Genomic DNA, 26,038 nt, shown 5'->3' with positions numbered 1-26,038 from the left:
TATAAACATGGGTCACACGGTAGGATATTTAAAGGATTGCAGACTATGGGTGTTGGAAGATAAAACAAAGGGCATATGGACAAACAAGTATGATTTTTCAAGTCCCCCGTTGCAAATATATGCTCGCGGGCTTAAATGTATCTCAGGGAGTGGCGGTTTGTTTGGCTTCATTGAAAATTGAAAATTCAACCAGCGTGTTTAGACAAAACATGAGAAGTACACATTTCAAAGCCATCGAAATTGAATTGGACAAGTATATAGGTGAGTATGTTAATTTCTTGTTTACTAGGAGTATTTTTAATACAGTGGCTCATGAGTTAGCTCATGCGTGGGCATGGCAGCTAGGTAGAAGGGTCTGGGACGAAGTCCTACCTCACAACACTGCCGATTGTGTGAAAATGGATTTTATTAATATGATCTAGACCCCCAGTGGGTAAAAAAAAAATTAAATTTTTAATGTCAAAAATTAAATCTAAATGAGCTCATATATATTACTTTTGAGTTTCATTATAATTGTTTAAGTTCGGTATTTTTATAATAGAGCTTGGATCATTTCAAACAAAGCTCGCTTGTAATATATAGGCCTAAGCTCAAATAAACACATCATAAAACTCGGTTTTTTTTCTATAGAGCCAGTTTAACATCAATAATATATATTAACTAGGTTTGGTGCCCGGCTTCGCCCGGGCTACCTTTATTTACCGTTAAATTTTATTTTCAATGAAATAAACTATGTTGGAGTTGTCTAACTCACACGTTTACAATTTGTAATATATTTTTCTACGGTATAGAAGTATCTTGTAATTATGATGAAATGTAAAATTTATTTTCAAATTATGAGACACGTCCACTATCCCGCTATTAATATTATTACTTTTACGGCATTCTTTCTTAATATCATTACGTTCACTACTCTCGTGGTTACTATTGTTTCTTTTACTAATTCCTCTATTTTGTTTTCTGTTAAATTCATTATTCCCGTTAATTTTATCCGGCCTATATTTAAATAAATAAAATATTTTCATTTTATCCGGCCTATATTTAAATAAATAAAATATTTTCTTGAGTCGATTGGTTATTTAATTGTTCATACTTTTTCTCATTGTTACCACTGTTACTTCCACTATATTCGTAATTACTTTCACTACTCCCACTACCATTATTATAACTGTCACTACTCCCACATTAATACCGTTAATTTTATTAATCTCGTTGCTGCTACTATTACTTTCACTACATTTTATTTAATGTCTCGTTGCTGCTACTATTACTTTTACTATATTTAATTTAATGTATAATTCTATAATGATACTAATTAATTACATAAGTGAGGCATGTTAATTTTAAGGAAAATCACTATATTCTTGTATTCTCTAAATTTAATTACTTTAATTTAATGTAATTTCCATAAATATTCTTCATCAAGGATCTTTATATTATACTTTTAACCAAAACTATATAATATTTACATTGAGGTCCCTTTATCAAGTCCATCACACGGTGTTATCGATTTAAAACTATATAGTATAATTAATTTGTATAGATTTCTTTAATTACATTGAAGTCACTTGGTTTCCGGAATTAATATATAGTATTGATTCCAGAAAACAAGGGACTTCAATGCAATTAAATAAATATACTCAAATTAATTATACTACAGTATATAATTTTTAATCATAGCGCTGTGTGATGGACCTGATCGAACAAGAGATTTCAAGTGAATATTATATAGTTTTGGTTAAAATATAAATTTAGAGAACACCATAATATAGTGATTTTCCTTAAAATAACATGCCACAGTTATGGTATTAATTAGTATAAAGAAGATGTTTATTATTTAACATACACGAAAATAATATAAATATGTTATATATTGGTAACTATTAAAAGGTAAATAAATCAAGCTAGATTTTCAAAGAAATATAATATTCCATAATTCTTATGATGTGTAACTAGCGTAGATCCCGCGCAAATGAAGGGTAAATATAGGTCTTTTAATTTTTAGTGTATTAGTTATAGATTTTAGATTTATATCACACAAAGTTTTATAAAAAATAACTAATATTAAAATTAGTTAAAATAATTGAATAATTCTATGAATTTTGTGTTGTTATGAAAATATTTTAAACATCAAATTATTTAAAAAAAAAAACTTCTTTCGTCATGAAGTTAATAATAGAAGATACATTTTTTATGTATAGATGATTTTAAATGGAAAATTAGATTAATAAATGAAAATCTAATTTATTTTCATACATAAGTTTGAGCACTTTGGAGGGAAAACTTTAGGAAAGTTGTATTATTTTAGTATATAGGAGGATTTATATACTTTTTAAATTTGCACCTCATTAATATTTATCAGTTCACTCAATTGTATTTTGATATGAAACAAAAAAATAAAATGAAAAACTACTAAAAAAATTTATTTAAGTTGTGAATTTTTTTTAGTCAATGTTTTTTGTCACGAAGCTAATAGTAAGCATGTGTCAAGTTATTCTCTATAGTAATAATAATTATTGCATTACTGAAAAATTTAGCAACTTATACTTTATAGTTTAATATCAATTTTATTTTATTTTAATAAAAAAATCATAATTATAAATTTATTTAAAAAATTAGAGTTTATTTATAAGAATATATTCATTGAAAAGAAAATAATGTAATGAAAGAGGATTTTATTTATTACCTTATTTAGCTAGATGTTTTTTGGAGGGAAAACTAAGATAGTTTTTATTCTCTTCGTAGTAGGGGAATTTAATTGATAAATAATAATGATTCCTCTTAAATAATATTTTAATCCAATATTTCAGATTTATTTAAATATATATAACTCTAATACAACTAGATAATCAACTAATATGATAGTACTACTCATGTGAGTAGTAAAAGCAACAATTATAGAAACGAGAGTAGTGAAAGTCATACTGATAGCAACAGGAGAAATAATAACAATAATGAATGTGAGAGTAGTAAAAGAAAAAATAATGATGACAGGAAAAGTGAAATTAATAGTAGTTACAATACATGTTATGAAAGTAACAGTAGACTATGAAAAATTAACTAACAATTTGATTTTAGGAAAATATTAATTTATTTAAATATATGAGTTTGAGAAAACTAACGAGTTAACCGTAAAAATAGCAGGAGTTGTTAAAGAAACACCAGTAACCGAAGAAATAGTGAACGTAATAGTATTAACCGGGGATGTAGTGAAGTAGTAATATCAACCGCGGAAGTGGTGAACGTGCCTCACAAATTGTTGATTAATTTTACACCTCATCATAATTTCAAGATATAAATTGTACATGTATATGTTAAATAAATTTAAAAAATCATATTTTACAAAAAAATAAAATTAAGTGGTAAATAAAAGTTGTCCGGGCAGGCATCAAACCTAGTGTTGTTTAGTCTAGTTACTAAAATTCTTGTGTAATTCCTTTATATATTATACAAAAACATGTGGTCCGGCCCCGTTGGCCCGATTCGTAATTATTAAGACGTGTTTTGGTTGTATAAGAACTCGAAACTAGGGGAAAATCATGCTTCAAGAACTTACCTAAAGCAATTTTTTTTTCCTAAAGCAATTTTTGTAATTATTATACAAAAATCAACACAAAAATTAAATTTACCTAAAGCAATTTCTTTTCCTAATTACCAGCGAGCCTTCCATTGTGTAATCCCTCTTTTATTATACAAGAACTTGAAAACTGCATGTTTTCTAAGGGTGATGGAAAATCCAGGATTTACCAGTAAGCCTTCCATGGTGAAACTAGGGGAAAATCATGCTCCAAATTCAGGTAAATTTAATTTTTGTGTTGATTTTTGTTGTTCGTAACACGATTTATGGATCATCCGGAAATAGTCGTTTTTGTTTGTTTTCATAATCCGGCTATGTTGCCTATATATATGTATCACGTACATGGTAGTATGGTACCACCTTATATTGCATAAATACTACTATACAACCAGTTGTATAATAAGCATTGTATAATAAGCATTGTCATTAATCCGAGCTTATGTGTAATTTTTCTGAGTTTTATAAGAGTATTTTTTTTATGTTTAAGTGTGTGAGTTCAAAAACTTTACAGCATAACTCAGATTCTTTTAAACAAAACTCGAAAACTTTAATACACAGCTCGAATTCTACACCGTACAACTGCATACAACTGGTTGTATAATCTACTAATTGCTTATATTGGAGTATCGATACTACCTTATAGAGTTATAGTGGAGTATCGATTCGATTCGATTCATATTATTCATAATTTCATATACTAAACGAAGTACTACTTCCTGTGTCAATAACAAAGGTAAACAATTGGACGGAAGGAGTAATAATCAGAAGAGATCCATGTCCGACCTCATATGTTTAGGCTCCTAATATAGTTGGAACATTGCCGAGTTTAATACTATTTCGTATATTACAATATTAGATCTCAAAATTTTACATTATACGGAGTATGTTCTGTATCCAAAACTGTCTAATTAATCTTGTGTATGAAATCATGATCAGCCAATTTTGGTCGGACATGCTCGATAGAGGAGCCAAAGAAATTGGTTGGAGGGTATTTTGATAGGCTGCCATGTGATATACTGCATAATATTGCACTTATGCTACCGTTCGACTCAATCATACAACTAAGGCGCTCGAGTAAGTTTTGGTACAACTGCCTGAGAGACCCTAAGTTTGTTGATTTGCAATTAACTCATGCACTTCAGAAATCTCGTGGCTGTCTTTTTACTGCAGCCGACAAAAATTGTATGAATTATGAAATGTATACTGTGGAACAATCAGGAGATCATCTGACTACCTCTAAGATCTCTAATTACTCAACCGAAAGGTATAGGTTTCGGGATTGTCAATCAAGTGGAGGTTTGATATGTGTCTTCTCGAGTAAATCGAAGAGCTTTCGTATTTTCAATCCCCATATAGGACAGGAAGTACAAGTTCTTGATGTTCCTAAATTTAAAGAATGCATTCACTTCGGTTGGTGGTTCTTTAGTTATTCACCGTCCACCAAAGAGTATAAGATTCTTAAGATCGGGGTATTAAGACCCGAAGACGAGACTAACAGAAATAGGGGTTGCAGAATAATCAAGTTATTGGCTGCGATTACCACACTTGGTTCCAACATTTGGTGGGAAATACAGAATGTTCCCCCTGATTTGTCTAGTATATCTTTCACAGAATGTCAAGGGACATTGTTTTGGATAACGAGGTCCGGTTTAACATTATTTGATATTGTTTCCGAAAAATTTCATGAAATTCATGGCCCTCCAAGCAAACCTTATCTTCTGATACGTAAAAGTGGTGGAGTTTTAAGGGTGATAAATAAGCTTATAAGCATGGGTCACACTGTAGGATATTTAAAGGACTGCAGATTATGGGTGTTGGAAGATAAAACAAAGGGCATATGGACAAACAAGTATGATTTTTCAAGTCCCCCGTTGCAAATATATGCTCGCGGGCTTAAATGTATCTCAGGGAGTGGCGGTTTGTTTGGCTTCATTGAAAATTCAACCAGCGTGTTTAGACAAAACATGAGAAGTACACATTTCAAAGCCATCGAAATTGAATTGGACAAGTATATAGGTGAAAATGATCCAAGAACGATATATTTTTCCGCTCCACATGTAAGAAGTTTAGTTTCTCCTGTTCGAGTCCTGGAAATGGGAAATAAACTAAAAACAGGGAGTGGTCAACAAATATATGATCATTCTAATCTCATGGACATTAGTCTCAAGAGAAAATGGGTATTAGAGACCTTGAAGTTGGATTATGATGCTTCTGAAGACGATCTTTTCAACAACATGTACACATTCATGCGAGAATATGATGACCAACCAAGACTGAAAAGGCGATAACTTATGATCGAATTTGTGGCTTGTGCCTCAGTGTTTTTGAATAATGATTTATTTTTGTCGGCTCCAAATATTTTTCGGAACCAAGGCTTTGTTGTAGTTGTTGACTGTTTTCTTATCGTTCAAATTTTTATTTTCTAGTGCGCGCAACTTTGCTAGCCTTTCTTGGTTCCGCCATTGCATTAGGACGATCAGTAGAATTATTATGCTCGCACTCGATCTGATATGAAAGTTAAAATTATAAAGTTTTATTGCGAGCATGATAGTTCTATTAGTAAAACATACGAACAATTGTCAGCTAGATTAGAGGGTAATCACTGAGGATCGGGTTGTATTAGTCAATTAGTTGACAAAAGTGGCCAATGAATAATGTTTATAACTTGAATTCTAAGCTCATATTATATTGTATGTTTAATACGAACCTAGTTTCTTTGTGCTAATCATCATCTTGCTCATAGGAAATTGAAGAAATGAGGGTATTGTCATACATATACATTTTACTCTTTCGCATACATATGTTATTCATTTAACCCTCTTTAGTTGCGTCTCAAAGGGAGTTAAGTCGGTGCATCTTAACCCCTTATACTCAAGAAATGTATAAAATTTTGTGTACTAAAGAAGCATGATAATTGAGTTGATCTAGTGGTTTGTGCTTCGCGTGTATTATTTTTGAATTAAAGGTCATGAGTTCAATTTTTTTAGATTTGTCAAATTAAAGTTTTTATTTATATATTTTTTTAATGTTTTGATTCGATTTTTATTTTTCACTTTTTCTTTTCTATATTTTTGCATTTTTAGGTGTGCGTTACCCATAAACGGTTCTATAATTTATTTAGGAATCTTTTTTTGGCAAATTTTTGTACGGGGTCTATAATTTATGTTCAATTGATGTTTTATTTTTCGTATGATAAAAAAGGCACATCGTACTTGAAAATCAAGCTCTAAGAATAGGAGTGTTAACGAGCCGAGCCGAGCGCGAGCTTGGCCTTGCTCGACTTGTGCTCAAGAACCAAAACTCGAGCTCGAACCGATCTCGAGCTTATCCGAGCTTGAAAAAAATGTGCTCGTTATAAAGCTTGCGAGCTTTAACGCGAGCTCGAGCCAAACTCGAGCCCAAATCGAGCCTATATAAAACTGTTTATTTTTTTATTTTTTTCCTTTCGATATTTTTAATAACAAGGCTCGAAGGTTATATATAAAAATATTTAGCAAATCATTGAGACATTTGATATGTGTTATACAAAAATATAATCATGATAACATATTTTTATAAAATAATAGCAATATCTTAGGTAATCACACAAGTTCGCGCCGCTCGCGAGCTTTTCGAGTCGAGCCAGCCTTTGCTCGGCTTGACTCGTTAAGCTCTCGAGTCGAGCCCGAGCCCGAGTCGAGCTCACACGAGCCGAGCTTTGACCGAGCCGATCTCGAGTAGCTCGCGATATGTCTCATCTCTTTAACACCCTTATCTAAGAGTATCATGTGCAGAAACTCTAAAAGTTAGGTACTATTTACAAAATTACAAAGTTCAGGGATAACACATGACTTTTCCTATACCCCTTATTTTTTTAGAAATATAAGTGTTATCGATTAGGCCTAAACTTATCAAAGAATCTTGTTTAAATACACAAACTTCTAAAATTTTAGCTTTTCTATTGTTAAATTTTCGATCATCTTATGCAGGGCGATTTTACACTAATAAAGTGAAACTGATCTCCAAATAAATAAATAAATAAATAAATAAATAAAACGTCTACCAAAAATACCGTTTAACACAAATTATTGTGTAAGGCCTTTTTATTTAGGAATTTACTCCTGTTCGAAAAGTAATTGTTAAGATGAATTTAGGTTGTATACGACCTGAAACTAGACCTGGCAAATTCTGATCCCACGGTCTATTTTTTCTAGGGTCAAAACCCAAATTACTCGACCCGTGACCTGTTTGACCCCAACCCGAAGTGACCCGTTATTTTAGGTAGTCTCGACCCAAATAATTCGACCTGCACCGACTTGACACCCAAACTCAAGACCCAAGCTTAGACTTGGAAAACAGGTCGGGTTAGGGTCGTCTTCCGTCAATTTCGGGGTCTGGTCGGGTCGGGTCATTTGACAACGATTATTAAGATATTTATGGATAATAATCAGTTTGCAACAATATACATTTGGAACGAGGTATATGGTGCCGGGTCAATTCGTATTCATGTCAAAATATGGTATTGAGTTCGGTTGTCGGGTCGAGTATGGATCAGGTTATTCAGGTCAGGTCCATTTTGCCAGGTCTGCCCGAGCTTAACCCGATCCAATATAACCCGATCCAGATGTTTAGTATTCCAAACTAATTATTATCCATAAATAACTTTATAATAGTTGTTGTTGTTCCAAAATAACCCGAAGAGCATGACGGCGTGTTTACATAAATATATATACGATTTTTCTAACCTATGCCCACTAGGCATAGGATAAGAAATCAAAAAAAAAAAAAAAAAACTAAATGTGTTTCTTGTAAATAGAAGTAAAAGTGATGAGATATTGCAATTTTCCATAAAAATAGCATTAAATTCTTTCTTATTTTAGTTTCTTAGTGGGTATATGTTAGAAAAACCCGTATATAAATAAAGTCGTGGTGATTTCTGCTGCATGTTTTCTTAGAGTGATTGCTGTATTGTATATTGCGAGAAAATATTGGTCGAAACTCGAAATTGAGATGAAGGGAGTCTAAAATTGATAAATCCAATTGTTAAATTTTAACGTTAATTGGTGTTTACGTTTTTGTAAACTGCCAGGAATTGCCAACAACTATTATGGTGAAAGTATCGGAAAAACATTCCCCAAATTCAGGTAACTTCAATTAAATTTTAATTTAACAAATTTTAATTAGTTACTCCGTACTTAATTTTACTTTTAAGAAATATTGATTATATGCATAATAGAATCTCGATGTAAACAATGCGCACAATTCTATACTGCATTCCTCCCATTCACATGTTTGATTTTTAATTCTTTTTAACGAAGTGTATGAATTCATGCGATATACGACGACCGTACTAAAACCGAAAAGGCGGAGACTTATAACAACGGGATAGTCTGGAAATTATTTTAGCACAAATCTATAAATTTCAACTAATAGTTTTGCAGAGAGAATTTCAAAGGTATTAATTATGTTACAGAGATGGAGGGAATTGATTTTTATTTTATTTTCTTATTGTTAAATTAAATATGAAGGATAGGATTTGTGCCTCGGCGTTTTTGAATAATGATTCATTTTAGTCGGCTCTAAATCATTTTGGAACCAAGGCATTGTTGTAATTATTGTCTTGTTAGACTTCTTGTTCAGGATTTTCATTATTTGGGGCGAGGGACCTTGCTAGTCTTTCTTCGTTCCGCCACTACATTAGGACGATAAAGTATATACGGAGTAGATTCTTAGGGTGGCTGCCATTTGCACTCTAGGTTCCAACAGTTGGAGGCAAATACAGAATGTTCCGAATATTAGTCCGTTTTTATGTTCATTTGCTGAACTTAATGGGATCCTGTTTTCGATGAGATATTCCAATTTAGTATCATTTGATCTTGTTTCTGAAAAATTTCAATCAAGTGTGTATGGATAAACCGGTACGAGTTTTCAATACTCAATCCATACATAAACCTTCGTCTTAAAGGTGTCTCAGAGAGCGGCTGTTTGTTTGGCTTCATCGAAAATTCAACCAATGTCTTTAGCCACAACGTCAACAAGGGATATACAGGTTTTGGGGTCATATTGAGATTAACTTTGACGAGCATGGAGGCGAAGAGAGTCCGAAAAGTCTATAACATATTAAGTTACTAGTTTGACACCTGTGCGTTGCAACGGGTTAATTAATTAACTTAATTATAATATTAACATTTTATGTCTAAATTTTTGTTTAAATATGATTAAAATGACAGATAAAATAAAGGTTTTTTTTGTGGAAAACTACCTTATATTTATCCGTTTTTATGTCTAGACAACTTTGTTCTAATTCCTGACTGACTCGCTGTAACCTATCTTACATGACTCTTTTATGCCTAGCTTAGGCCCGATTTTGGGAAGTCATGATGTATTTATGCTTAGCTTTAGTAGATATTCGTAGTAATTATTGAAATGTGAAAATATAAATTTTGCTTACATGAAGTTAAATTGTGCTTTGGACGAAGTTGATTATTGTTGTTAGAAGAGTCATGACTCATGTGAGATAGGTTAATGACGCTAAATGGATCAAATCTCGTCATAGTTTCACCCTAAGTAGTTTTTGACCAAAAAAAGGAGAAATCAAAGGTAGTATCAGGGGCGGACCCAAAAATTTATATTTGGGGTAGCGTATATTTTAGACTTATGTTTATTCAAGAAACTGAAAATCGAAAAAATAAAAATAAAACTTTTCGGAAATAATTTTGATTCTTGTTTTATAATCCAGATTAATTTTATAAATTTTTTCAAAAATATTATTCTTTATAACTCAATAACTTGTATTTCTTTTATTTTTCGATAATAATTTTAAGGGTTATTTCATGAGAATAATCTATCCTATGCCCCCTCTTCTCATATTAATCCATCCACGTGTTTAACTGAGAATAATCCTACCTATTACATCATTTAACTTACAATGAACTCGTGGAAGGGAAACCTGAACAACCGGTTTCCCTTGACTAGAACCCTAATTAGGCAACCTGAACTTCATCCTCTTCAATCTACATCCCTTTACTCCATCAATCACCAAACACCAAAAATCATAACTCCCAAACTAGAAAGTTTGATTTAACAATTAAAATCTATGGTGCAGGAGATAAACAATGAAGATCACATAAGACCAACCAAATTACAAACAAAAATCTCAGCTATATTCGTTCACAACTCAAAGCTCAAATCAACCAAATCACAAGATATAACCTTCACATAAAGCACCAAATTTACAAAATTTCATAATTAACATAAATCGTCGCCAGAAACACACACAAATTTCAAACAAAATACCCGAAGATTGAAGAGGATGAAGAGTTTGATTATTACAATCTATTAAACAATAACCAAAACAAACAAAAACCAAATAAAACCCAGAAATTATTCAGCTGAACCGTCTTAAAACCACATAAAATCTACAAATTTTCCCTTTTTTGATCAAATTAGGGTTAATTCCTCTTCTCTGAACCAGATTATGCCCCGAAGATGGAAGAGGATGAAGAGTTTTGATTTCCTAGTACTCTTTTAACAATCACTATGGTAAACTTAATTTTCATTATTTCTTTATTAGATTACCCATCTGGGTTTTTGGGGATATTTTATGTTAGATTTAGATGGTAATTGGTATTAGTGATGTCATCAAATCAGTCTAATTTTGTGTTAAATTTAATGAGAGGAATAAATTAAGGAAATAAATAACGCGAAAATGGGGAGAATTAAAGAAGAAAATAAAATAAAGAAGGGGAAGAAATGGAGACGGCAGAACAAGAAATGAAAAAGGAAGAAGAAGATATGAAGAAGGAACCAGAAAAATAGAAAAGAAATGGACCCTACGTGATGACCTGTTGGGAAATGGGTGATATCAGGTAAATTACGTGATCAGTTCAATATAAGTTAAATGACGTCAAAAGCTGGATTTTTCCCAGTTAAATACGAGGATGGATTAATATGAGAAGAGTGAGTATAGGATGGATTATTACCATGAAATAACCCTAATTTTAATTCGTGCTTTACATTCCGTCATTCACAAAAGAAATAAACAATATTATCGAACATCATTACTAAGGCAAAACAAATCCTCTAATACTCAAACATAATGAACATTAACAATTTAAAATTTTGTGAAAATAATAAATTAATTGAAGAAAAAAAGTTAGTGATTAAATTAATGGAGTTTTGTAAGGATTCTTCACCCATTTGAAGAAGTAATGAGGACCTTGAAAAAAGTAAAAAATAAAAATGCAAATGATTCTTATTGGGATTTGAACACTAGACTTCATACCTAAGTAGTATTGCCTTCAGCCCTTCACGGCTAGAACACCAGACTTATCTTGCATGTTATGTGCTTTTATATTACTTATACTTAACTATTAACAGCCAGATAAGGTGTAGCAGGAAACCAACTTCAGGACGGATTTTTTTTTTTGGGGTAGCGGCGGCTACCCTCTATCACCTACTAGGTCCGCCCCTGGGTAGTATAATACAAGAAAAATAATACAAGGTTGTCTTTTTAAAAATATAAGGTAATTTTCGTAAAAAACCCTAAAATAAAAGATAAAACACTGTTAATGGAAAAAAAAACATAAAAGATAAAACATTGTGTTAATGGAAAAAAAAAGGTTGTAAGACTTAATATTTGTACGTTATTATTGTACTAGTTGAGATCCCGTGCTAAAGCACGACATTAGAGAGCTAAAGCGAGATATTTGTGAGCTTGACTTGTATAGTGGAGATAAGATATTTATATAAATGAGTTGTACTTATAATAAGTTCTAATGTTCGTTATAATGTTAATGATACGCACAAAAAAAAAGTGTACTATTTAAAGGACTTTTAGATTAAATTATTTGTGTACGGGCCTTTTTTTATTATTACAAATAATGAAAACCGATTATTATTCAAAAATATACTCTAATATTACCTACTTCACTACTAATAGGGATATGATCATTGAGTTAAAAATAAAATGTAAGTAAATCGCATATTAACTTTATAAACGGAAACAAATATAAAAATAATACGACACATCTAAACGGACGATTCATAAACAATTAAAACTGCTATTTTCTCCATATTCTTACAAACAATAACCCGGCCCAAATGAGAGTATAACATTACCCCAACCTATTTTATGGAAGATGTAATAGTACATAAATGATTTGAAATAAAATCTTTTTATGATATCAGTATATTATAATGATATGTATATCCCTAGTTTTGGTGCGTTAGTACATAAATGATTTGAAATAAGATCTTTTTATGATATTAGTATATTATAATGATATGTATATCCCTAATTTTGGTGCGTATGTTAATTAACCTTTATTAGAAGGATATATAAATCGTAATAATTTTGCTGTATATCCACAATTTTGGTGCATATCTTAATTAACAATTATCCCCAGGATATGTAAACCATTAATTAACCTTTATTACAAAGATATGTAAAATTTTTATATTTTTAGTAGCATAGTTGGCGTGTATCTCGGCGTGTACTAATGTTATAGATTTTAGTGGACTTGTATATGTTATAGATTATTTGACAGCATACACTAAGCCCAGCATAGTAATATGTAAAAAAAAGGCCCACTTATAGATATGAGCATTTAGGCGGGAAAAAGTTGTAGTTTTCTTATTCTTTTAGTTTTAGGGGGATTATCTTTTAGTTTTAGGGGGATTATTGACGCGTGCCGTTAAAACAAACTCTAAAGTTTTATACTCAGTGTAACTGAATCGCTCTCGTCGTTAAGTCTGGATTTTTAAGCTGAAAATTTTCACAATCTATTCAATTGGGTCATTGGGTGTAGCCCAGGCCACAACCCATAAGTATTAGGTAAATAGGGCACCTTTATTAATTAAATATTTGTATGTAAATAAGACGGTCTATAAAACAAGACGGATTTATTCAATTGGTGATCTACTGAAAACCAAAGTGCGCCCTAAGTGTTAATTGGTGCCGTTCAACAGAGAAGTCTTATGATGAAAGTACTGGAAAATCATGCCCCAAATTCAGGTAAATTCAATTCAATTTGATTTTAATAACGTTTAATTGTATAATACCCAACCTATTTTAAATTGATGAGAGCCCCTGTTTATAATTTCTTGTTTATGGTAATATTTATCTCGATGTAAATAATGCGCATTCGTCCCAATCAATTGTTTGATTTTTAATTCTTTGTGAGTGATATTTAAATTGTGACGGAGAGAGTACCCGGTACAAACTACTCCGTAGCAAGGATGATGGTTCACCAGTGTTGGCCCTCATGTGTACCGATGTCTTAATAACTTGAGGAATTGGTCCGAAATCCGATTTGTTTCACCCTTCGTCTATGTATTAAAAGACGTATACACGACTACCAATAACAGACAGGAGCGATCAAAATTTGTTATATTTTAATTTAATGTCCAATAATATACGTTTATGTCCTGGTGCGACACCACTATCTAACTTATGTCTTATACTCTGTATGATCAGCCAAATTAGGTCGTAGTCGCTCGAGGAGTATTGGAGGGTATTTTAATCGCCTTCCATGTGAAATCCTGCACAACATTGCACTAATGCTACCATTCGCCTCAATCATACAGCTGAGGCGCTCAAGTAATTTTTGGTACAACCTTCTAACAGACCCGAAATTTGTAGATTTGCATTTAACTCATGCACTTGAGAAGCTACCTGGCTATCTTTTTACTCATGAACCCGTATGTTATTTTGTGGAACAATCAAGGGGTCATGTTAATACCTCCAAGATGTTTGAGTACTCATTCGACGACTTTGAACGTAAAATGGGGGCTACCTTTCAATCAAGCGGAGGTTTGATGTGTGCCTATAGGAACCAACCATATTGCTTTCGTATTTTCAATCCCCATATAGGAGAGGAAGTTCAAGTTCCTTGTGATCCCAAATTTAAAAGATGTCGCTTTCGACGTTTTTTCTTCTGTTATTCACCGTCCATCAAAAAATATAAGATTCTTAAGTTGGGAGAATCAAAAGAGAAGGAACAAACAGGGGTTTTTGGAGAACCAGCCACTGCTGAGATTTGCACACTTGGTTCCAACATTTGGAGGAAAATACAAAATGCTCCCAGTTGGGATATTAATGGGTATATTAAATGTCAAGGGAATCCGTTTTGGATGAAACAGTCCGATTTACATTATTTTGATCTTGTTTCTGAAAAATTTCATGCTATTCCTGGTCCAGTGCTTGATCGTGTTCATGTGACGCATTATATGGGTGCGTATGCAAATATTATGATGACGAATCGTCTTATAAGCATGGGTGACAAAGTAGGATATGTACATAATAACAGACTATGGGTATTGGAAGACAAAAGAAAGGGCATATGGATAAACAGGTACGATTTTTCAATCCCTCGATTATACCGAGGCTCTAAGCTTATTGGTGCCTCGGAGAATGGGAATTTGTTTGGCTACAATAATTATCCAAACATATTCTTCAGCCATGACATGGGATGTACAGGCTTCAAGGTCATGGAGAATAAATTGGACGAGTATGGGAGCGAAGATGATGACCCACTGGATGAGTATGTCGCACCTCATGTTAGAAGTTTAGTGTCTCCTGTTAGAATCGTGAAAATGGAAAACAAGTTAATAAATCACAAGAGAAAAAGGGTAATAGAGACATTGAAGTTGGATTATGATGCTACTGAAGATGATCTTGTCAACAAAATGTATGAATTTTTGCAAGCATATGAAAAACATGATAAAGCCAAGACTCATAATGAGGGTGTACGTTATTCTAACTCTAGACAATTTCGAAAAAGATGATAAAGGCGGAGACTCCAGAAAAATTTCATGATTTTATGCAGAGTATTATTGTGTATTTGTGTGAGAGAAAAAATATTAGGAATTAGGAAAACCAGTAGTTTAGTTTTGGATTTTGTTTTCGATTTTATAGAGTATTACTGTGCATTCTTTCACTTGCGTCTTGCTATATTTACTTTTTGTTCTTTATCATAACATTTTAACAAAATTATTGAATAGATGCCTAAACATTTTCAAATGACAATTCATATAGGTCATGTTTGATACTCGGCAAATTATTATTAGATAATTAGAAATAATAGATTGGTCAAACAGATTATAAATAAATGATGGATTAGTTTGATATGTTTGACTAGTATATATATTTCAATTAGCAAATTTAGTAAAAATGTTTGATAATTAGCGGGTTTAAGTTAATAAATTATTGCATCTTTGTGTAAAAGGTTGACACTTGACAGATTCATTTTTTATAATCTACTAAAGTGAATATACGGGATGAAGCAGCATTTTGGAAAACAGTTGGTTGGAACTCAATCTACGTACTTTTCAATATGTCATTTAGTAAATAGTTAAATTAGTAGGTTGATGAGCCAAATATACTACAAGTCTTGAATAAGCTAACAATCAACTGTTTACCAAACGGGGCCATAGTCACCAGGGGCGGATTTGGGGGGGGGGGGGGGGGGGAAAGTGAGGGCACGTGCCCACACGTGACAAAAAAAAAAAAAAAAAAAAAAAAAAAAAAAAAAAAGACGATATTTGAATTTTAATGTATAAATGTTGTCCGCAAAATTTTTTTTTCTTACTGTGCCCCCCCTTTACTCAAATCCTGGATACGCCACTGATAGTCACCACTAATCATTTTAACACTAAGACGTTAGTCGTCTCTCCAAATTTAATATAGGTTGATAGGAAAGTAATTACTCATGATTTTAGCGAATGTCAAAAACATACCAGCCTTGCTAAAAATCCACAATGTTAGTATGGTATATGGGATCCGTTTAATACTCGTATTTGAGACGAATATTTCATCTTAAGCAAGACTTACTCATATTACTATGGTGCTGTTTGACCTTGATTATGGAAAATGGTTTTTCCTTTTCAAAAGAAGTTTATTCATAAGTTACTTTTCGGAAAAGTTTTTTTTTGTTTGGCCATACTTTTGTAAAAGTGGTTTCTTACAAAATTTATATGTTTGGCCTAACTACTTTAAATACTCCCTCCTATTCATTTTAACTCTCCCCTTTCAAAAGGGCACGCAAATTAAGGGTAAGATTATTTTATTGTAAAGTATTGTGGTGGTGTAAGGTAATTGGAGAGAGGGAAGGTATTATTGTGGGGTAAGATGATTAAAATAAGTATTGTTGTGGGGTAAGGTGATTAAAATAAGATAAAATATGAGTATTGTGGGGTATTGTTGTGGGGTAAGGTGATTAAAATAAGTATAAAACTTTACTAAATAAGGAAAGGGGAAGAGTTATATGAATAGATGAAAAAGGAAAGGGGGAGAATTAAAATGAATAGGAGGGAGTACAACTTTTGTTTGCTTATTTGGTTCTTTATGTGAAAAGTAGAAGTAGAAGTAGTAATTATCTACTTCTCCTTTTGGGGGTGAATAATCAGTTTTTGATTTTTCAAAAGCACTTTTAAAACCCTCTAATTTACCATGTTTGGCCAATCTATTACTTTTTCAATTGCAAAAGCATTTTTTAAACTTGGCCAAACAGCACCTATATCCCATAGAACATTAGAAAAAGCACATAGAGAGCAATGACTAAGGTGTGTCAAATTAATAAACGTAAAATGATTGGGTGTCATCCAGTTGTGCCGAAATTAGATACCACCCGTTTTAAAAATAAAAAGAAGGATTTAAAAAATAATAATGAAAGATTTTTTTTTTTGAAGAATAAAAAATAATAATGAAAGATTTAATTTGGTGTCAATCTCGATCTAATGGATAAAAAGGCAATTAAAAACGTAATTGGACAAATTTTTTTTTTTTTTGTGGGTGTTGATCATGAGTATTTCCTACCGACAGCGAGAGCAATCTCTAATTTTAGTAATTGGCGAAATTAAGGGAACGCATTGGAGTAGGAACCAACGCATGTTGTAACTAGGTCGTCCACCAATGATATAATTTGGGCCCAGCTTAAATTTATCAAAACGGTACGAAACCATAGGCCACGGGAATGGGAATTAACGAATGCTCAACAAGGCCGTCGTAAAAAAAACCCTCTCTAAAAACCTAGCCTCCATTATTTTTCGGGGGCTTCCATCGATCATCCATCGATGGTAAGCCCCACAAAAGCTTTCTTAAACAACTAATATTATGCAGATCTATCTTATTTTTAATAATAGTCTCCCTTTTGGTGAGATCCGTTGTTCCGTCCCTTCTTTCGGGGTTTTCCATTTTTTCGTGGGATTGTTATCAATATAATAAGTTTTAATCGACGGGGAGATTATAGATTTGTTTCGTGGATGAATACATCAAGACGGCTACACTGTTTCCCTCCATCAAGAAGGATGCAAAGACATCGATTATTCATAGATTCAAGAAATTTATGATTTTGGAGCGGCAGCGCCATTACCAGTATTTAGATAGTTATTTTGAATGTATTTTTTACGTTAGCAATCTTGATTTTCCTTTGTCTATTTGTTATCTTCATTGTAACCTACGCCTAGTTGATTATTAATGAGATGACAATTTTAAAAAAAAAAAAAAAAACAAGGCCGTCGTCCATCGCTCTCTTCATAAAGTCTGGACTTTTAAGTTAACTAGTTGTTTCTCCGCGCGCGGTGCGCGCGGAGATCCAAGACGCGTTTCTTTTTTTGTAGCAGTAAATCTGTTTATTGCGTAGACTTTGCGGGAATTACTGAATGTATGTTGCTGTAGTTGCATTTTGTTCTAGAGTAGAAGCTTTCCTTTTTAAATGTAGTTGCATGTTAAATGTAGTTGTCCTAATCAGACCAGCATAATTACCAGAAATTAATAGATATCTTATAAGCACGAGTATTCTGAATGTTGGAGTCTTACTAAATTCGCTTACGCTTAAGTAGTTCCGTCTGTTAGAGAGTCGAACTACATTCTGAAACAGCAGTACAACTAAATTACGGATAGGATAAGGATGTTACGAATAATATGTTAAAGGTACGCGAAATGATAAAGAAGAATTACTGCTACAGACAGCAGATCTAATGCGCAAGCAATTCTGAACTGCGAAACATAATTATAGCAGGCTATTAACTCGCACTTATTGACGGATGACATGTTTAGTGACGCGAAATGCATAGTTTAAATGTGATGACAACAATAGTACGAATTAATATCTTAAAGTTGGAGATTAATGCAACCAGTAGATGCAAACTTGGTCCTTATCGCCTAGTTGCCTTCCTTGTTGCCGCAATATGTAAGGGACCTTCTTACACATTGGTGTGCGGGGAAAGTACTCGCATCCTTTTTGTTGCCACCCATAGATATGGTCCATGTCTTGGTTTGTACTCAAAGAAAGTAATCTTGTCACATGCCCCTACGATTCAAATTTCTCTTGCAATTTGAATGCTAATCTGCATGATTCATCGTCATCTCCAAATTCAACGCGAACTATACCACTGAAATGTTCTGCTTTTGTGCAATTGGTAATGCTTAATACTTCTATAGTATATCCATGGCTGTTGAGAATGTTTGGTAATGCTTCTACATTTCTTGGTACATATCGTCCCCCCTCCATTTTCCCTGGCACATTAGCGAGAATGCATGTGTATGGCGATACAAATTGATCTCCCATTTTCTATATATTTGTTATCTAGTTTCTGGTTGTTTACCTTACGTTTATTCCTTTTGTTTGTGGTTAATCTGTATCTTATATATATTATTAGGTCTGAAATCTAGACAGCCAATTTTTTCGCACAATTCATTGTACTTTTATGTTCACACAGTATCTTTTCCACTTCTAGCAGTATTAGTTGTATCTGTTGGTTTGGTTGACTGTTACTATTCTTTATTAATCAATATTTATAATATTTATACAGTCCTATTTATTGGCTATTGAAAACTGTTTCATTTAGATACTGATTCATTGCCCGTAATTTATTTCCATGTTGCTTGATATATTTTCTGTTTTTCTGATTTCGTATATGCGATTTTATTATTAGTAGTTGCACGTTTCTTTTTAAGTTCACTGTTATTTCTTAAATATCTGTAAGCATAAGGCCTATTTTTGGTTGTAATTTGTAAAGCTTTGTTGAATGGTAAACCAAATCTGAAGAGCTTCTTATGATTGTCATAGTATTTATTATGTCCGTGTAAGTAATTTATAATAATAGTACGTATTGCTAATAAAAAGGTAACTTGCGCATAAAATGTCTTGAACGATTTAGTGCACATAAACTGTTACTGACGATAGTTTTGATCTTTCAAATGCGAGGCACGTTCTGATTTCGAAGAATTGCAAGCATAGTACTTAAATAAAATGTAAATGGCAATGAAAGTAGTTTTCTAAGAATGCAGTCTGATGAAGGCATGTGAATGACATTGTTATACAATCATTTGAAGTACTCAATACAACCTTAAAGTCTCTAAATTCATATGAGTAACAAAGACTTCTTTATAGTAAGTCTCTCTGAACTTATCAATTTTGACATCACTGTTTGGCGTCAACCATACTATACTATCATCCTTTTCCAGCTGCCAAGAAATTAGTAGAGACTACTGAACAATGTAGCCTTGTTTGTCTACATACTATACTTCAAGTATCAATTAAAATGAGCTAAATAGACGAACTCTTAATCCCATAATTAGAATTTTTTTTATGTTAACATACAACTTATCAGATCTGAATACTGGAAGTAACTATGATAAGTAATGATGATCTTGTCTGAATTAGTTAGTATAACACTCTGAATTCAGCTTTATAATTCTAAGCGTTGTAAGTTAGCAAAGTTAATGTCCTGCAGTCGAACTACAGCTTTGCTGTTACTGAACTGTGATCTGAATTCAGGTCCTAAATTCCTGTTTATATTGTGTTATGAACCTTACCTTGTCTATAAATTGACTCTTTATGTGTATCTAATTACTGCCTAGAAATCAATCATAGTTTACATGCCTATAGAAACAGTTAAGTGATTCTGATTCAGCCGCTTGCTTTGATCTTTCGCGGAGTTAATTATCCAATTATTTAACCTAAAACCGATTGTAGCTTACTATATTGATAGTTATAGATTGCTGCGGTCAATAATCTGATAGCCTTACAGCTAAGTAGACGGCATTTTTTTGTGGGTATTTTGTGCATCACCATTGCTAGAACGAAATGAACACTGTGAAATGTAATTTAATCACTCGCGTCTACTTGAAAGCTCGCTACATGTTATGCAGAAAGCAAAGAACAGTTGCTAATACTACAGCTGCGTAAAGGTTTGCAGCTCATGGCCTTATATACACTGAAAATACAACCCCCCCTATTTAAGATTGTTTTAGGATACAAATCTAGGCATAGACACTTCTTAAACATCACAACCTAATTACAAAATAGCCAATGTTTAAAACAAAGGCGACCTTAGCAGGTTTCGATATGTTTGATTTGCGTAGCATGACATTAGTACCTGCAATCACCCTACGTAACGCCATATTTCTTACATGCAAAAGGCTACTGTAGGTTAAGCTATATAGACAATTAAAAACCCGAAAATCGACACCTTACGGAACATCTTTGCACTTAGTCGGAGTCATAATACCCTTCACTTCCTGGACGCTTGTATGTAAAGCATGTACCTCCTATTAGCCGCCTTTTTTCTCCAATCTTTTGTGAAATGCTCGCTTTTCCTTGTCATTGTTGTGGTAGTTACATCCACGAATTTGTGGACTAACTTGCCTTCCCCGTACAAATGAGATCATACCCCCATCATTTTCCCTTGCCAATCAAGCGAGTTATAATCACGACCGACCTTTGATGTGTCGGTCGATTATGAACCACTTGGCCCAACACTTGCAAACCTCAGACATGTTCCTTTTTCCCGGATTGTCAAGCTTGTTGAAGACATTGGTGACCACATCCTCTAAACTCGGGATTTCGTGTTCGTATTCATCACCATTCTTTATCTTCATTTCTACTTTGTTAGTTGTGAAGATGTCTTGAGCAGCAAACGTGGTCTTCTTCCATCGCTTGTAATCTTTGACAAACTCAATCTTGTCCGTTTCATTTACGTAAACACGCCTGGTGCATTTGAATTTTGGCATGATTCTTCTTATGTTTAAAAAAAATAAATTAATTCAATATGCTAATTATTTTATCTTTATTGGAATAGAATGAATTGATTGACTTGTGATTTTAAGATCTTTGTTCAAGAGAAGTTTAGGTAGACAAGCTATTAATTAGTAATGATGAAAGCCAATATAATCTGCATGTGAAACAAAGAATTTGCGTTGTATAATGCGCTAGAAAATGCAAAGTTCTATATTTTATTTTGGTTAGTTGGGATTTAAAGCCTCATTAGTCATTCATATGAACAGTTATGGCGCATCAAAGTGATATCAGTATGTCTTGTGTATTGTACTGCGCGCGTAATTTAGGCTGATCAAATATTCATGTTATCTTTTACTCTGTTTATTTGGGTCATTTGTTGTCCTTTTCTATTTTTGGGTGTCTTAGTGATTTGTTATTTTTTCTATTTTAAGAAATAATTCGAAGAATAATTTGATCATTCATATTCAATTAGTCACACATGTCATTCAATTAACCTTTTTAAAAAAATGTACTCCCTTTGTCTTGATCATTTGTTGTCTGTTCTATTTTAGGGTGTCTCACTCATTTGTTGTCTTTTTTATTTTAACAATGAACTTGATGAGCAATTTGATCATTCACTATCAATTTATTTTACTTGTCATTTAGTAATTGGCTCTCTCCTTTTTCCTTCGTCTTTGTGCTAGAACCAAATGACAACAAATGACCATGACAGAGGGAGTAATAATTAAGATAAGCTATAGTTGGTGAATAACCATTATATTCTATGGAAATAGAATCACATGGTCCTCTAAGTGGCTTACTAATATGTTCTGTTAAGACGTACTCCCTCTGTCTCGGTCATTTGTTGTCCTTTTTTATTTTGGGGTGTCTCAGTCATTTGTTGTCGTTTCTATTTTAAGAATGAACTTGATGACTAATTTGATCATTCTCATTTAATTTGTTCCACATGTCATTTAGTTATTCGCCTATTCCTCTTTCCTTCGTCTTTGTGCCAAAACGAAAAGACAACAATTGACCGGGACAGAGGGAGTACTATATTTGTTAACTTCACCATTTAGTTTTGAACTTCAGTACCTTTTTTTTTTTTGTTTTGTTTGTTTTTTTTTTTATTATATAATGTATGTTCTATTTGTATAATAACATTTTAAATGAATCTTATAATTGTAACTGGCATTAGGTTCAGCACTTGAAGATTCATGTTGATGAATGGGAATGATTTTTTAGATTATGATTCTAAGATACACTTTTAATTAAGTAATCTATTAGTTTAATTGGATACATTATCTACCTAACACAATAAATAAGTATATTAAAGAGATAAATAAGAACCTTTAAGTCTAAAAATTGTTCCGTATCTAGATTTGTAATCTACACTTAAGTAAACGTAACATAGTTAATATATGTATAAATGTCCGCCAATTTTGTGAATGTTAACTTTGTATTATTGTTGCTACTGTCCATTGTTAAACCTTGTTTTTAAATTGAAAATATTCAGATCAGTTATAGTTAGTGAATAACCATTTAATTTGACAAGAATAGAATCATATGATCTTTCTAAGTTCGCTTAGTAATATGTTATCTTAGTACATCAAGCTACAACCTAGTCCATATTTTTGAGTAGCTTCAAGTCTGTGAATGTAAGATAGTAATGTTTATTTTGATATCTTGATAAGATATACAATACATATCAATTTGAGAGTTGCAGAACGAAGTAAGATAAGCACGAAATTACAAAGAAGATATATAAACTAACAAATGATTAATTAACCTATGAAAGATTAATAATCATCATAGTAGATTAAGTAGCCTTAGTACAAGGCAGAACTGAGTCGTTCATAAGTACGCTGATTTGTCTAGTCCATAGTTTATATTACACACAAAAGCTAAGATTAAGATAAAAGAGTACACGCAGCAAGCTTAGCAAATTTCTGCGAATTGTTCAAGAGTAACAGTAGATTGACAAAATACCAAAATGACAGGCCATGACCACTAACTATTACGACTATGCCTGTGCTATTGTAGTCCATACTCGATAGCTTCACGGGTAAGCTGCAGATTTAGGACCAGTGTTCTTTTTGGTCCCCCTTTTTTTAGACGTTGTTGGCTGTGCAGAATGTGCTGGAGATGCTGGCTGATCAGAGGATATTTCAAGTGCATCTTCTGCAGGAGTAGTAGTGACATTGGTTCCAGATTGGTCAGGAACAATTTGCTTGTCAGCTGCACGAACTTCAGAATCGTCTATAACTTGTGATTCTGGGATTGGCTCCTGCACTGGTTCAGTTTTTGATACAGTGTCCTCTTCGTCGTCAACAACGACCCGTTTCACCACCCACTGCAAGATGTTATTCACTGAGAGGGATGTAGAAGGGCCAACTTGAACTTTGAAAGGAGTTGTACAGAGTAATTCTTGTACAGCTGAGAATGCTTCCTCATGGTCCTGAAAATTAGGTTAATAATTATTAATATGTGTGTGCTAGTTTATTATTTGAGATTTTATGTTGTAAGCCTTACAGAGTGCTTCATGTGGAATATATCAGCTGCTGACATTTTGAACAATCTTTCCGCAGTCTGTGTAAATGCGGTCATTGGCAATGTTCCTGTTCCATCTGATATTTCGCAGTTGAATGTGATTCTGAAATAGATGTTGTCTAAGCATTAGTACCTTCTTTGTGTTTTAGCTATTAATTATAGGTTATTGAATGAGTTCTATTATTAGCCATGCTATATGTAAGAGAGGGATTATGTATATTTACTTATTTGAAGTTATTGTAGTACTAAAATGATGCAAAGAGACGTACTTTGGCACCGAGGTACAATCAAAGCGCGGAGCAATTGTTGCATGTGTATGGACGTCCGGGTGGCATGGTAGAAGTTTTAGCACATTTTGAACATCCTATGTATGCATGCACTTTATGTAGTTCAGCAGCTGGTATAGTAACTTCTAACCAATGTTTTTCATCTTGCAAAGCTGATTTTGCCTGTTGGAAGTATGATGCAGATTAGTAAATGCATATGTAGTAGGTACATTAGAAGGTACATCAGTAAATTGTGTTTACTTTCTTAGCACGAAGAGCTGAAATTTTAGTTGTCTTTTCATTTGGCATAGGTAGCTTGACATGAAAGAGCCTAGACTGAAGTTGTGTCAAGGATGTGTGATGGCTTGCCATCCTGTAAAAGTGAATAACATTAGCATCTGAAATAGCATGTAGAAAAGGTCGTGTTCGTAGTGTTTGAATTAGGACTACCGAGTTCGAGGGTACCAGTTTTTTCAAGCGCCTTTCGCTTTCTCACCAACAGTGAATGTATGATGGTCATTGAGCTAGAAGTGGTCATTGAGAAACCTGTAAATAGTAAGGTATAGTTATTAATTGCCAGTTACTACATTTAGTGCGTATGTTTAGAATTGCAACTAAGTAAATGTATCTCGACCTTTGTGATTAGATACTCGAGAGCCGTGAGTCCCACGATCCTAAATTTGCCAGGTTAAGAATCGATTGTGCAATCATCTTCCGCCAAGTCATCCCAAACCGAGATTGATAGTGGCTGAGTACCGCATAGGTTGTTCCATTTAAATTGATGTTATTAGTTTCATATATAATATTTGTTGTTTAGTATTTTAGCACTAACTAATCAGAAACTATGACTATGATTTACCCGTGGTCATGAGCACAATTTCACGAACATTTGTTTCACGGTTCTTGTTTGTTGTAACTTTACGACAATGTTCTTCTACAAAGAGAACCACACCAACTATATCTCGCAATATATAAGAAACATGGTAATGTTATGATCGAGTCGATTTTCTGTAGTACAACAAAGTAGTCAAAAAGATGATATAGCTAATCACTTATTCATACCAAACATCTCGGTGTAATCGGTTGTTCTCTAGGCGATGAGAAATGGGTCTATAGTCTATGGTATTGCTGCCATCATCAATATCAACTGGTAGGACAATAGTTCGCTTTCCAAAGTTCATCCGAAATCAACATCTGTGGGGTTAAACTTATACTCGGCTTCAAAGGGAGATATTGGAGCGTTGGTTATCTCATACAGTCTGTTGTGCTTGAATGCATCTTCATATTGATCGACTTGGTCATCAAAAAGAGCCCCACGCATCGTAGATCCCTGTTAACAGTACTATGTTTGTTAGTTACGGTTTATTAAATAGATTAATCCTAAGACACAATCAAGAAACCTAATTACACAGACTATTTAGATTTGGCTGTATATTCATTGTTATTATACACACAACAAATCTTATCGCGTGGTACTGACTATATTTCACTTGTTAGCAAAGTAGCTTTCAAGTGATTTGTTCATGTACAAAGAGAACAATGTTTAAAAAGAAATGTGCAGTGCTTAGTTGTGCTGTACTTAGGCAGGTGGAGTTTAGGGTTTAATAAAACTACTTGTAGTAGAAGACAATGTTATTCTTGATTCAAGAAGAACAGGAGATGTA

At 33.0% G+C, this 26,038-nt stretch overlaps 2 protein-coding genes across 2 annotated transcripts; both read left to right on the top strand.

The window, feature by feature from the left end:
• The first annotated feature begins 3,727 nt into the window (after positions 1 to 3,727).
• LOC141587486 (putative F-box protein At4g38870) lies at positions 3,728 to 5,865 on the top strand. Its single transcript, XM_074408968.1, has 2 exons — positions 3,728 to 3,797; positions 4,514 to 5,865. The coding sequence occupies exons 1-2, from the start codon at positions 3,728 to 3,730 to the stop codon at positions 5,863 to 5,865; spliced, it is 1,422 nt and encodes a 473-aa protein (XP_074265069.1).
• Positions 5,866 to 13,495: 7,630 nt separating this feature from the next.
• On the top strand, positions 13,496 to 15,410 carry LOC141658550 (putative F-box protein At1g53370). The gene is made up of 2 exons (XM_074465479.1): positions 13,496 to 13,571; positions 14,034 to 15,410. Exons 1-2 carry the CDS (start codon positions 13,535 to 13,537, stop codon positions 15,341 to 15,343), a joined length of 1,347 nt encoding a protein of 448 aa, XP_074321580.1. The 5' UTR covers positions 13,496 to 13,534; the 3' UTR covers positions 15,344 to 15,410.
• The last annotated feature ends 10,628 nt before the right edge of the window (positions 15,411 to 26,038 follow it).

The sequence above is a fragment of the Silene latifolia genome, chromosome 6 (genome assembly GCF_048544455.1).
Source record: "Silene latifolia isolate original U9 population chromosome 6, ASM4854445v1, whole genome shotgun sequence".
Classification (NCBI taxonomy): Eukaryota; Viridiplantae; Streptophyta; class Magnoliopsida; order Caryophyllales; family Caryophyllaceae; genus Silene; species Silene latifolia.
The sequence above is the reverse complement of the archived record's forward strand: the minus strand, read 5'-3'. Positions and strand labels throughout refer to the sequence as shown.